General features: G+C 39.3%; 1 protein-coding gene across 3 annotated transcripts in view; it reads left to right on the forward strand.

Moving 5' to 3' along the window:
- The first annotated feature begins 374 nt into the window (after window positions 1-374).
- The window catches only part of UIMC1 (ubiquitin interaction motif containing 1), a 118037-nt gene continuing 104452 nt past the window's right edge, over window positions 375-13959 (forward strand). Inside the window, exons 1-2 of one of the 3 annotated variants that reach the window (XM_049648620.1) lie at window positions 375-532; window positions 8297-8449. In XM_049648620.1, the coding sequence (XP_049504577.1) occupies window positions 8303-8449 (147 nt within the window). In that variant the 5' untranslated portion in view covers window positions 375-532; window positions 8297-8302. Of the gene's footprint in view, window positions 533-565; window positions 729-8296; window positions 8450-13959 lie in introns of those variants that run through there. The other 2 variants (XM_049648622.1, XM_049648621.1) reach the window with 2 other exon arrangements.

Consider the following 13959-nt stretch of genomic DNA (forward strand, 5'->3'; position numbering starts at 1 on the left):
TCCCTCCCTTTCTCAAAACCATCAGATTGTAACATTTACTATCAGGTGATAGTTTTCAAGTGGTCATATGAACAGAAAATTTCAATATAATTCTACATGAAAAGAAAGGGCCAGAAGAGGTTTGGTGTGGCAGAAAAGACTTTGAAGGGGTTCACTGCAGTGTTTCGAGCGCCTGTTACCCTTTGGTTTCCCTCAACGTGTAAAAAAAAATGCCACAACGAAAGAGAACACCGCAAAACGCCGGGAGGGCAAGATCTGTGTTCCAAGCTCAAATCCGACTCACTCTTGGCGAGCCCCAGCCCTCGTGCAGTGGTACGACCTGGCAGCCGCTTCCCCCCGCGGTGCGGATTGGTTCGTCCCCAGACGCCGGCGCCTGCGCTCCCACCAGCCCAAGAGCGCGACTCCTCCCCTCCTCCCCGCGGTGCCTCAGCTTTGCGCGCGCGCCGGCCCCGCGCTCCTGACGCGCTGCGGACGCTCGCGACCCGCAGCGCCCCGGGGGAGGGGCTCTCGGCTGAGGGCCGACGGCCGGTCGGTGAGTACCTGCCGCCTCCACACACCTCCAGCCCGCCGTCTTCTCTCCTCCTCCTTTCTCTTACGGGGGCCGCGGCCCGCTCTTCACCCGAGGGGCGCCGCTGACGCTGGGTAGGGCCCTCTCGGCGCAGGGACTGATCTCTCCGGACGCCGAGGTGGCCCCTCAGGCTGTTGGGTGGGCATCTCTGGACGCCGAGGTGGGAACACAGGATGCGGGCGGGCGCCTCCCGACGCGAGAGTGGGGCCCTTTGGTACACCAGGGTGGGCCGTAGGGACTTCGCTGGGCGCCTCCTGACGCGGTGGTGGCCTTCCTCCCTCAGGTGCCAGGCCTGACCCCCCCCCCCCCGCCGCCGCTCCCCCCTCCCCCCCTGCCCCCCCCCCCCCCCCCCCGCGCCGGGGGGGTGCGGCCTTTATCTTCCTGGGCACTCCTTCGTTATTTCTCGTCCGACGATGGGCTCTTGACCCCGCCCGTCCCTCGAAAGCGTCTTCCTCACGCTGAACTCCCCGGGAGGCAGCTCAGTCCTCGCCGTGCCCCCCCCCCCGGGGCCCCCCAGCCCCCACCCCTCCCGCGCCACGCGACCCCGGGCCAGGCTACTGTTCAGTTGCGGAGTGATTAGTTATTTGCTCAGAAAAAAATCTGTTCCTTGGAAATCTTTATTGTTTGCCACTTTCCCCTCTAACGGAACTGATGTTTCTTTGTGTATGATGACAGTGTTTCAAGCTTGTTACACGTACACATTTATAGATCATCTTAACGACACTTTTATGAAATAGGTACTATTCTAAGTTTACAGATGAGGTAACCTGTCTGATAAGTGGTAGGGCTGTTTTGAATCCAGCCTAATGTTCTTGTATTTAGTCACTGTATCATACTGAGATATAAGTAATGTCCAGGAAAAAGTGAAAGTTTTATGTTTCTGTATTTTTTTCTGTCGGGAGCTAGTGCTTTGTAGATGAATCAAAGAATGTGTTTTTGGAATCAGGCATATCGAGCTGCAGTTCACAACATATCCATTTACCAACCTAGGAACTTGCCAATTGTTTGATTTTGAGTAAGTTTACAAACATTAAAATAGTGATAAAAATCGTTAAAATAATGATTACTGATAAATAGTGTAAAATAGTGAATCCTACCACATATAGTTATTGGGAAGATAACCTTTATAATGTATGTGAGGTACCAAGAATAGTGTCCCAGGACTCCATAAATAACTATAATTATTACTCAAAATGTGTTTGGAGTTTGTTGTTACACACTTATCCTGAGGCCGAGAATAAAGAATAAGTGTATGTGTGTGTGTGTGTGTGTGTGTGTGTGTGTTTGTAAAGGTATTTACCTTTTTTTAAAAAATGTTTTATTTCTTTTTGAGAGAGTGAGACAGTGTATGTCTGTGGGGGAGGGGCAGAGAGTGAGGGAGACAGAAGATCGAAATTGGGCTCTGCCCCACCTCACAAATTGTGAGATCATGACCTGAGCCAAAGTTGGAGGCTGGGCAGAGACAACCAGTGGCCCCCATTTACCTTTTTTTTAAAACAAGGAAACAATCTGTGAAATCAGGTGATAAAGAGGTTGGTACCACATTTCTTGAATAGTGACTTAATAACTTATAGTCAGTCATTCATAAAGAATTGTTAAGGTCCCTGTGTCCTTAAGCTTTCAAAGCAGGTTTGGTAGGTAGAATGTCAAGATTTAAAATTATATTTTCAGTGATTGTTCTTCAGATAGATAAAGATGATAGATGTGCTTAAAGAAAATGACAAATAGTATCCCAAATTGGAGATTTTCAAGGACACTGCCAAAAAAAGCTACGTGAGAAATAATAATAATAAAAAAACCCACGTCTCATTATTGCAACACCTTTACTGCTTGTACATTCTTTTAGAGACATTTTGTTCCTGTCATAATTAAGATGAGGCTTTTGGCCTCTAGGCTCTATTTTTCCTTCACAGTTAGTGGTAATTCATTCTATAGCCTCAGTTCAAATAATTGAAGATAAGCCATTATTTTAGTGAGTTCTTTATTTTGAAGGGTAGCAACTTAAATAAATAGTTAACTGAGCTATATGTTGGCCTGTGTGTTTATATTGGCCAAACAGTGGGGCACCTGGGTGGCTAAGTTGGTTGGGCATCCAACTTCGGCTCAGGTCATGATCTCGAGGTTCACAAGTTAGAACCCGGAGTCCAGCTCTGTGCTGACAGCTCAGAGCCTGGAGCCTGCTTCAGATTCTTTGTCTCCCTCTTTCTCTCTCTCTGCCCCTCCCCTGCTCACGTTCTGTCTTTCTCAGAAATAAACATTAAAAAAATTAAATTGGCCAACCAATGCCTTGTTTTTTTTTTTTTTTTTTAATTTTTTTTTTTTTTTTAACATTTATTTATTTTTGAGACAGAGAGAGACAGCATGAACGGGGCAGGGTCAGAAAGAGAGGGAGACACAGAATCTGAAACAGGCTCCAGGCTCTGAGCTGTCAGCACAGAGCCCGATGCGGGGCTTGAACTCACAGACCGCGAGATCATGACCTGAGCTGAAGTCGGACGCTTAACTGACTGAGCCACCCAGGCGCCCCACCAATGCCTTGTTTTTACTCTTAGAGTTACTGTGGAGCAAAGTGGTTACATCTCATGAAGCACTGAATTTTGGAGTCTGTATCTGTGGGGTGCCTCTACTTAATGCTTCTTACCTATCTCTTAACTGCTTAATTCTTTGAAAACCCACTTTGAGACTACAGGTGGTTCTGTGCTACAGAAAAGTGTTTTTATTTACTCATCTTTAAGAAATACATATATTTGGTGGTATAGCTATTCTTCATAACAGATTTGAGCAATTTTGTTTAAATAACTCTGGGGTACAGAAAACATTTAATAAGATGAAAGCTATTCCATATAAGATGTTTTCCTGGGGCACCGTGATTCCTTGAGAATTCTCTCAAACTAATTCTGACATCCAGGTTTTACCTATGCTATTCAACCTGTAATAATTTTATCCTTTTATGCCTTTTTGTAGTATTTAATAATTTAAATATATACATTAAGCTGTTCATTCAGCACATATTTATGTGTGCATACCATATATTAGGTAGCAGTTTTAGTTAGAAGAGGTGTAAAGATTAAGTTATAGGGTATTGGAGTCAGGTGACAGAATTGCAAGTGCCTGCTTTGTAACTTTGGACAAGTTACTTTTCTGTACTTATGCTTCCTAGTAATAATTATATATACTTCTTAGGTTTTTATGAAGATTAATTAATTAAGAATATTTTTGGATCATCAGGGCACGTAGGTGGCTCAGTTGGTTAAGCATCTGACTCGATTTTGGCTTAGGTCATGATCTCAGGGTTGTGAGATTGAGCCCCACGTTGGGCTCCGTGCTGGGTGTGAGCCGGCTTCAGATTCTCTCCCTCCCTCCCTCTCTCTCTCTGCCCCTCCCGCCTCTAAAAAATAAATAAATTAAAAAAGTTAAAAATATCTATCTTGGGACCCTTGAATTGCCATGTGAATTTTAGAATAAGCCTGTTGATTTACACACACACACACACACACACACACACACAATGAACCAGGATTTTATTAGGTATTGTATTGAATTGATATGTTAGTTTAAAGAGTATTGCCATCTTTGGGGCTCCTGGGTGGCTCAGTCAGTTAAGTGTCCGACTTGGGCTCAGGTCATGATGTCACGGTCTGTAAGTTCGAGCTCTGCATTGGGCTCTGTGCTGTCAGTTCAGAGCTTGAGCTTGTTTCAGATTCTGTGTCTCCCTCTCTCTCTGCCCCTCCCCCACTCACTCTCTCTCAAAATATGAATAAACATTAAAAAAAAAAATAGGGGCGCCTGGGTGGCTCAGTCGGTTAAGCGTCCGACTTCAGCCTGGGTCACGATCTCGCTGTCCGTGAGTTCGAGCCCCGCGTCGGGCTCTGGGCTGATGGCTCAGAGCCTGGAGCCTGCTTCCGATTCTGTCTCCCTCTCTCTCTGCCCCTCCCCCGTTCATGCTCTGTCTCTCTCTGTCTCAAAAATAAATAAACGTTAAAAAAAATTATTAAAAAAAAATATTAAAGAGTATTACCATATGAAATCTTTTGATCTTTGAGCGTGGAATGTTTTTCATTTTTTAGATCTCTCATTTTTTAAAAAAATGATTTATAGCTTTCAGAGTATAAGTTTTGCATGTCTTCTGTTAGGTAAAGTTAGTCCTTATGATGCTATTGTAAATGGAATTGTTTTCTTAACTTTATTTTCACATTGCTCATTTTGAATGTATAGAAATAGTTTTATTTATTGATTTTGTATTCTGCAGCCTTGCCAAACTTGTGTATTCTGATAGTTTTCTTTTTTAAAAAAATTTTTAACGTTTATTTTTGAGAGAAAGAGAGCATGAGCGGGAGAGGGAGACACAGAATCTAAAGCAGGCTCCAGGCTCTGACCTGTTAGCACAGAGCCTGATGCGGGGCTTGAATTCAGGAACAGTGAAACCATGACCTGAGCTGAAGTTGGATGCTTAACCAACTGAGCCACCCAGTCACCCCTCTAATAGGGTTTTGTTTTGTTTTGTTTTGTTTTGTTTTGTTTTGTTTTGTTTTGTTTTTAGTGGATTCCTTAGAATTTTCTATATACAATATCACTGCATCTGAAAATATAGTTTTCTTTCTTTCTTTCCAATCTATATGCTTTTTTTTTCTTTCTTTCTCTCTTTTGCCTAATTGCTTTGGCTAGGACCTCCAGTATAATGTTGAATAAAAGTGCTGAGAGTGGACATCCTTGTTTTGTACCTGTTCTAAGGGGAAAGCTTTTAGTCTTTCATCACTAAGTATGATATGTATTTTTAATTAAAAAATTTTAATGTTTATATTTGAGAGAGGGAGAGAGAGAGAGAGACAGTGTGTGAGCAGGGGAGGGGCAGAGAGAGAGAGATGGAGACACAGAATCTGAAGCAGGCTCCAGCGTCTGAGCTGTCAGCACAGAGCCCGCCTCGGGGCTTGAACCCATGAACCGTGAGATCATGACCTGAGCCGAAGTCAGACACTTAACCAACTGAGCCACCCAGGTGCCCCACTTTTGACACTCTAAATATAATTTGTCTTGATGTGGATTCCTTTGGGTTCATCTTTTTTAGAACTCTCTGGGCTTCCTGGATCTGGATGTCTGTTTTCTTTCCCAGATTAGGGAAATTTTTATCCATTATTTCTACAAATAATTTTCCTTCTTGTTTCTCTCCCTCTTCTGGGACCCTTGTAATGTGAATGTCGGTCTGCCTGGTTTTGTCCTTTCCATAAGTTCTTTAATGTGTCTTCACTCTATTCATCTTTTTTCTTGTGCTGCTCTAATTGAATGAGTTCCATTGGTCTGTCTTCAAGTGCAGTGATCTTTTCTTTTTCATATAGTCTGATGTTGAACCCCTCTATTGTATTTTTCAGTTATATTATTGCATTCTTCAGTAATGTGATTTCTGTTTGGTACTCTCTTTTATTTTCTTTTAATTAAAATTCTCATTATGTTTATTCATTCTCCTGAGTGTAGTGAGTAATTTTTGTGACTGTTATTTTGAACTCCTTTGTCAGGTAAATGACTTATCTCTCTTTTGTTAAGGCGTTTTTCTGAATTTTATCTAATTCTTTTTGTTTGGAACATCTTCCTCTGGTTTTGTTTTGTTTTTTGTTTTTTGTTTGTTTTTTTATTTTCTTTGACTCCATGTTGATTCTGTGCATTAGATAAAATAGCAAGTTTTGAAAGAATGGCCTTATGTAGGAGATGAACCTTATTTTTCAGCTTTGCCATAGCTTTTAGTTGTCTTTCAAATCTTTGTGATTATCCAAGCAGCCTAGTATATTTTTAGTGGTTCCTGGCACTTGAAGGTATGCCAAGAACTGCCAATGTCCCAAAGGGGAGGAACTCAGTCATCACCTAGGTTGAGGCTGTTTGGAAGCCAGACTCTCAGGCTGCAGCATTTAAAGTATGCAAATATATAAAGTCCTGCAGGACTGTCAGTGTAAGTAAGTCCTGGTGGCCCCCAGAAGCAGGTGATCTGGAAGTATCCCCTGGGAAGCAGCTGTAAAAATTGGAGTATCAGACAAGGGCACAAACTGCTTTCTGGGAGATACTGGCAAGCTTGAATGAGGCAGAGGGAGATGCAAAGATGGTGCCTACTGGCCTCTGCCTTTCAATATTTCAGTAGTCACCCACGCGTATGTTAAATTAGATGCCTGCGCCTCAGGCTGATGTTTTAAGATAAACAAATAAGTCTCTCTCACAGAAAGTCTTGGTGCTTTTCAGTTGGCTGCCTTTGTGTTGAGCCCTGGGGTGGGTGAGTTGGTATGTGTCAGCTTTTTGAGAACTGCTTTTCAATTCATTTTGGTTTTGGGAGTTTTAATGGATGCAAGCTTGTTGGCTTTCAGAGCTAGATGTTTAGGGGGCTTATCTCTCAGTTGCAGGTCTGAAAAGTTGTGATGCCAGATATGAGATTCAAACTGATCTCTCCTCAGGGAGAAGCTCCTGGGTCGACTCCCCCCCCCCCCCCCCCCAATTGTGGGTTGTTGTGGCTAAGGTGGGGATTATGATGAGATTTCTCTTAACTTTGCTTTGATGTGGTTTCCCTCTCATTTGTCTTATGTGAATGGGTTGCTCTGCCAGGTTTTAAGTTTATTTCAAAATAATTTGTTCCATATATATTTGTAGACTTGGTTTGTCTATAGGAGGAGGTTAAATCAAGATTTTTACTATGTCATCTTGAACTGGACCCTCCTTTCAAAATATTTTTAAGTTTTCATTTGTAAGTCTTGCCTTATTTTGTGACATTTATTCCTAAGAATTTCATTATTTTTGATGCTATTAGAAATAGAATTTTTAAAATTCAATTTTTGGATTTTTATTGCTAGTGGATAACACTACAATTGATTTTTGTATGTTGACTGTATGCTGCAGTCTTTTCTGAACTTCTTTATTGGTTATAATAGTTTTTCAGTGGAGTTCTTAATTTTTTTGTTTTTTTTTAATACAAGACCATATCATCTGCAGATAGTGATAGTTTTACTTCTTCCTTTCCAATTTGGATGTCTTTTTTTTTTTTTTTTTTAATGTTTATTTATTTATTTTTGAGAGAGAGAGGGCAAGCAGGGGAAGGGCAGAGAGCGAGGGAGACAGAATTCCAAGACAGAGCCCCCAAGACATGGGGCTCAAACTTATGAACCATGAGATCATGACCTGAGCTGAAACCAAAAGTTGGACACTTAAGTGACTGAGCCACCCAGGCGCCCCAGTTTGGATATCTTTTATTTCTTCTTGTGTAGATGACCTGCCTTGCTTGAACCTCCAGGATAATGTTCATTAGAAATGATGAAAGCAGACATCCTTGTTTTGTTCCTGTTTTAAGAAGAAAGCATTCAGTCTTTTATGTTTAAGTGTCATATTAACTATGGGTTGGTTTTTTGTTTTTTGTTTTTGTTTTTTTTTTTGGAGATGTTCTTTATCAAGTGGAGGCATTGCTGTTGAAAAATAGTTCCTTTAAATTATAATACATAGTCAAGAGAACCAACTGTCTAAGTTAATGTTTAAATAACTGGGATAAATTATTATATTATTTTTATTGAAATGTCCCTACAGAGATGAGATATGTACATATATAGTTTTTTAATAGAAAAATTGGAATTTTAATGAGTAGTGGAAGTATTCAGAAGTTATTTTACTTCTTTTAGATGGGAACCTTTTTCTTTTATATGATTAAATTACAGATAGCATCTGGAAAAATTAAAGTTTGAGTAAATTACTTACCCTGTGTTTCAGACAAAGATGCCACGGAGAAAGAAAAGGGTTAAAGAAGCCACTGAAGCACAGATTTTGGAGAAGAAAGATGCAGAAACTGCCAGTTCTGTCAATCTGAAGAGGAAACGTAGGTTTGAAGATGCATTCATTGTGATATCTGATAGTGATGGAGAGGTTAGTATTCTGAATAGTGGGGCTTTAGCTCTCAAACTAGGCCTTCTCCATGGCTTGTTTTGTGACTATACCTTAATGCCAGCTTGCTGGAATGTGCAGTTTTTTACTCAGCTTCATTTTGATTTGTAAATGTAATTAAGAATTATGTAAAAGAAAGTAATACTGTTTGGCTGAGACTGGATCATAGTTACTCATTTTTGTAATATATTGACCCAAGATAGTATTTTTTAAACTATTAGAAGAGACTAAGGCAAATGTAAATGTTAATTTTTATGTGTTTGGAAAGTGGGAGAAAGAGAATGTAAATGCTGTAAAGTCTCTAAGTGTGATAGCAATGAATCACCTGTAGCAATTTAAATTACAGTTAATTAAAATTAAATTAAAAAAATCCCTTTCTCTGTTATACTGGCACATTTCAAGTGATCAAAGCCACATGAGTCTAGTGTCTGCTGTATTAGATGACACAGTTATAGAACATTTACCTCATTGTGGTAAACTTTAAAAATTTGTTTATTGATTTATTTATTGATTGATTTATTTATTTATTTAGAAGGAGAGGGAGAGAGCGCACACATATGCAGGGAAGGGCCAGAGAGAGGGAGAGAGAATCCCAAGCAGTCTATGCACTATAGCATAGAGCCCTACATGGGGCTTGAACTCATGAACTGTGAGATCATGACCTGAGCTGAAATCAAGAGTCAGACACTTAACTGACTGAGTCACCTGGTGCCCCTCATTGTGGAAAACTTTATTAGACAGTGTTGCTTTTGGACAGTGCTGCTTTAGATCTTAACATCTCTTCTTTGTTCCTTCTTTCCATTTGTTTATTAGAGATTTCCCTTGGTCTTTAGGTTACATAGAGGAAGGCAGTGAATTAAGTCATTGTTTTTTCTTCCAAGTTTACTTCTCTTTTTTCTTTATCTTCTAGCTCATTTGATGGTAGAACCCCTCATTTGCCTTGTTATTAAAACTCAGAATTGTATTTAACTCATTCCTCTTTCTCATATTTTATACCTAATCATTCACCACATTCTTTAGTTTTTACCTCTTAAATGACACTCAGATCTATTCTTTCTCTTTCATTTCCATTTCTTTCCTTGATCATCTGTTATTTCAGTTCTTGTTATTGAGATCATGTTGTTATTAGAGCTCTTGAGTCTGTTAAGACTCTGAACTTGATTGTCTACCTTCTGTTTTTCTCTACGTTTCACTTAGTTTACTCCAACTTTTTTTTTTTTTTAATATTTGTTTATTTTTGAGAGAGAGAGACAGAGGATGAGCAGGGGAGGGGCAGAGAGAAAGGGGGACACAGAAACCAAAGCAGGCTCCAGGCTCTGAGTTGTCAGCAGAGAGCCTGATGGAGCTCGAACCCACAAACTCTGAGATCATGACCCACGCTGAAGTCGGGTACTTAACCGACTGAGCCACCCAGGTGCCCCTACTCCAACTTTCTTTTAAGAATTCTGATTTTAGATTATTGTATTCGCTTACTTAAAAAATCTTTGATTCTCTAGTCCCTACAAGATCAGTTTAGAATTTTAATATAGTATACTTCATTACAACCGTCACAGTTTGTTCTCATTTGTATTCTTATCAGTAGTGCATTAGTTGCCTTGTTCCTTTTGAAGGGTGTGACCACATTTTTTATTTTTCCCAATTTCATAATGAAAAAGTTGTGTATTTTTTAATAGGAAAATTGAACATGTTTTCACATCTCTGTTGGGTATTTGTTTATTTTTTTGAATTTCCTTATAGTCTAGTTTTTAATTAGGATTTTGGCTAAATAGTTTTTAAAAAGGTATGAAAGAAAAAAAAAATAAAAAGGTATGAAAGTATAAAGAAGAAAACAAGGGGTGCCTCGGTGGCTCAGTTGGTTAAGCATCTGACTCTTGATTTTGGCTCAGGTCGTGATCTCATGGTTCATGAGTTTGAGCCCTATGTCGGGTTCTGTGCTGACAGTGCAGAACCTGCTTAGGATTCTCTCTCTCTCTCCCTTTCTCTCTGACCCTCCCCTGCTCGTGTTCTCTTTCTCTGTCAAAAGAAATAAATACAATTAAAAAAAAAAGGAAAAAATAAAAGAATCCATCAATTCTACCAGTTGAATAACTTGTGTTAATATTAACAAAAATAACTATACATATACACACAGATGTGTTAAAACACTTTATACATACATGTTAAAACAGATAAAAACAGTTCAAAACTATTTGAAAACAGAATAGTATGGAAAGCTATATAGTGAAGATGTACACCTCAGTCAGTGTACATTTAAATAAAGGTAATAATTTTTTCTCTATTCTTCCAGAAAAGTTTTTTTTATGAATATGCTATAAATAAAATGTTTTACAGGAAAGGAATCATGCTACATAGGCTGTTTTGCTTTTTAATTTAATATTTATTGCAGATCTTTTTATAACAACAAATATAGATCTAACTCATTAATTTTTTTTTAAGTTGTCAAATATGCCGCACAGGAGAGTCCATAAAATGCAAATCATAATCTTTTTATTTATTTTTTTTCTTAAATCCGCATCACCTATTTCACCCATTCTCCCCCCACCTCCCCTCTGATAACCATCAGTTTGTTCTCTATAGTTAAGAGTCTGTTCTTGGTTTGTTTCTGTCTCTTTTTCCTTTGCTCATTTGTTTTGTTTCTTAAATTCCACATGAGTGAAATCATAAGGTATTTGTCTTTCTTGGACTTATTTCACTTAGCTCCATCCAAGTCATTGCAAATGGCAAGGTTTCATTCTTTTTTATGGCTAAATAATATTCCTTGCAAACGGCAAGGTTTCATTCTTTTTTATGGCTAAATAATATTCCATTATCAGTGTGTATACATATATATACATACATATGCCACATCTTCTTTATCCATTTATCTGTTGATGAACACTTGGGCTGATTCCATATCTTGGCTATTGTAAATAATGCTGCTGTAAACATAGGGGTGCAGGTATCTCTTTGAATTAGTGTTTTTGTATTTTTTGGGTAGATATCCAGTAGTACAATTACTGGATTATAGGGTAGTTCTATTTTTAAATTTTTGAGGAAATTGCATACTGTTTTTTGCAGCATCTGCACCAGTTTGTATTCCCACCAACAGTGCATAGAGGGTTCCTTTTTTTCCACATCCTTGTCAATGCTTATTTCTTGTGTTTTTGATTTTAGCTATTCTGATAGGTGTGAGGTGATACCTCATTGTAGTTTTGATTTGTATTTCCCTGATGATAAGTGATACTTAGTATATTTTCATGTGTCTGTTGGCCCTCTGGATGTCTTCTTGGAGAAGTGTCTGTTCATGTGTTCTGTCCATTTTTTTTTTTATTTGATTTTTTTTTTGGGGGGGGGGTATTGAGTTGTATCAGTTCTTTATATTTTTATTTTTATTTAAAAAAAAATTTTTTTTTAACGTTTATTTATTTTTGAGACAGAGAGAGATAGAGCATGAACGGGGGAGGGTCACAGTAAGAGGGAGACACAGAATCTGAAACAGGCTCCAGGCTCTGAGCTGTCAGCACAGAGCCTGACGCGGGGCTCGAACCCACGGACCGTGAGATCATGACCTGAGCCGAAGTCGGACGCTTAACCGACCAAGCCACCCAGGCGCCCCTATATTTTTAGATACTAATCCTTTATCTGATATGTCATTTGCAAATATCTTCTCCCATTCTGTAGGTTGCCTTTTAGTTTTGTTGTTTCCTCTGCTATGCAGAAACTTTTTATTTTGATGTAGTCTCCCAATAGTTTATTTTTGGGAGGGAAATAGTTTATTTCCCTTGCCTCAGGAGGCATATCTAGAATACTGTTGCTATGGCCAGTGTGAGAGAAATTACTGCCTGTGGTCTCTTCCATGATTTTTATGGTATCAAGTTTCATCTTTAGGTCTTTAATCCATTTTGAATTTATTTTTGTGTATGCTGTAAGAAAGTGGTCCACTTTCATTCTTTTGCATGTAGCTGACAAGTTTTTCCAGCACCGTTTGTTGAAGAGACTTTTTCCAATTGAATATTCTTTTCTGCTTTGTTGAAGATTAATTGATCATATATTTATGGGTTTATTTCTGGGTTTTCTGTTCTGTTCCATTGATCTATATGACTATTTTTGTGCCAGTACCATACTGTTTTGATTACTATAGCTATGTAATATAACTTGAAGTCTAGAATTGTGATACTTCGTTTTTTGTTTTTTTTTTAATCCAAGTTAGTTAACATATGGTGTAATAATGATTTCAGGAGTAGAATTTAGTGATTCATCACTTACATACAGTACTCAGTGCTCATCCCAACAAGTGCCCTCCTTGATGCTCATCACCCACGTAACCCATCTCTTCACCCACCTCCCCTCCAGCAACCCTCAGTTTGTTCTCTGTATTTAGAGTCTCTTATGGTTTGCCTTCCTCTCTATTTTATCTTGTTTTCCTTTCCTTTCCCCTCTGTTCATCTGTTGTGTTTCTTAAATTCTGCACGTGAGTGAAATCATATGATATTTATCTTCTTTTGAGTGACTTATTTCACTTAGCATAATACACTCTTAATTCCATCCATGTGGTTGCAGATGGCAAGATTTCATTCTTTTTGATCACCGAGTAATATTCCATTGTGTGTGTGTGTGTGTGTGTGTGTGTGTGTGTGTGTGTGTATACACCACATACTCTTTTTTTCTTAAATTTTTTTTTGCGGTTTATTCATTTTTGAGAGACAGAGCATGAGTGGGGGATGGGCAGAGTGAGAAGGAGACACAGAATCTGAAGCAGGCTCCAGGCTCTGAGCTGTCAGCACAGAGCCCAACATGTGGCTTGAACTCAAAAACTGTGAGACCATGACCGGAGCTGAAGCCCCATGCTTAACCTACTGAGCCACCCAGGTGCCCCATACCACATCCTCTTATCCATTCGTCAGTCGATGGACATTTGGGCTCTTTCCATAATTTGGCTATTGTTGATAGTGCTGCTATAAACATTGGTGTGCATGTGCCCTTTTGAGTCAGCATTTTTATATCGTTTGGATAAATACTTAGTAGTGCATTCGCTGGGTTATAGGGTAATTCTATTTTTAGGAAATAGAATTTTTTGAGGAACCTCCAGTGTTTTCCAGCGTAGCTGTACCAGTTTGCATTCCCACCAGCAGTGCAAAAGCGTTCCTCTTTCTCCACATCCTCACCAACATCTGTTGCCTGAGTTGTTGATTTCAGCCATTCTGACAAGTGTGAGGGGATATCTCATTGTGGTTTTGATTTGTATTTCCCTGATGATGAGTGATGTTGAGCATCTTTTGATGTGTCTTTGAGCCACCTGGATGTCTTCTTTGGAATAGTGTCTGTTTGTGTCTTTTGCCTACTTCTTCACTGGATTATTTCTTTTTTGGGTGTTGAGTTTGATAAGTTCTTTATAGATTTTGAATTTTTTTTTCAAGATTGCTTTGGCTATTCGGGGTCTTTTGTGGTTGCATACAAATTTTAGGATTGTTCTAGTTCTGTGAAAAATGCTCTTGGTATTTTGATGGGGATTG

This window comes from Panthera uncia (assembly GCF_023721935.1).
Source record: "Panthera uncia isolate 11264 chromosome A1 unlocalized genomic scaffold, Puncia_PCG_1.0 HiC_scaffold_17, whole genome shotgun sequence".
Lineage (NCBI taxonomy): Eukaryota > Metazoa > Chordata > Mammalia > Carnivora > Felidae > Panthera > Panthera uncia.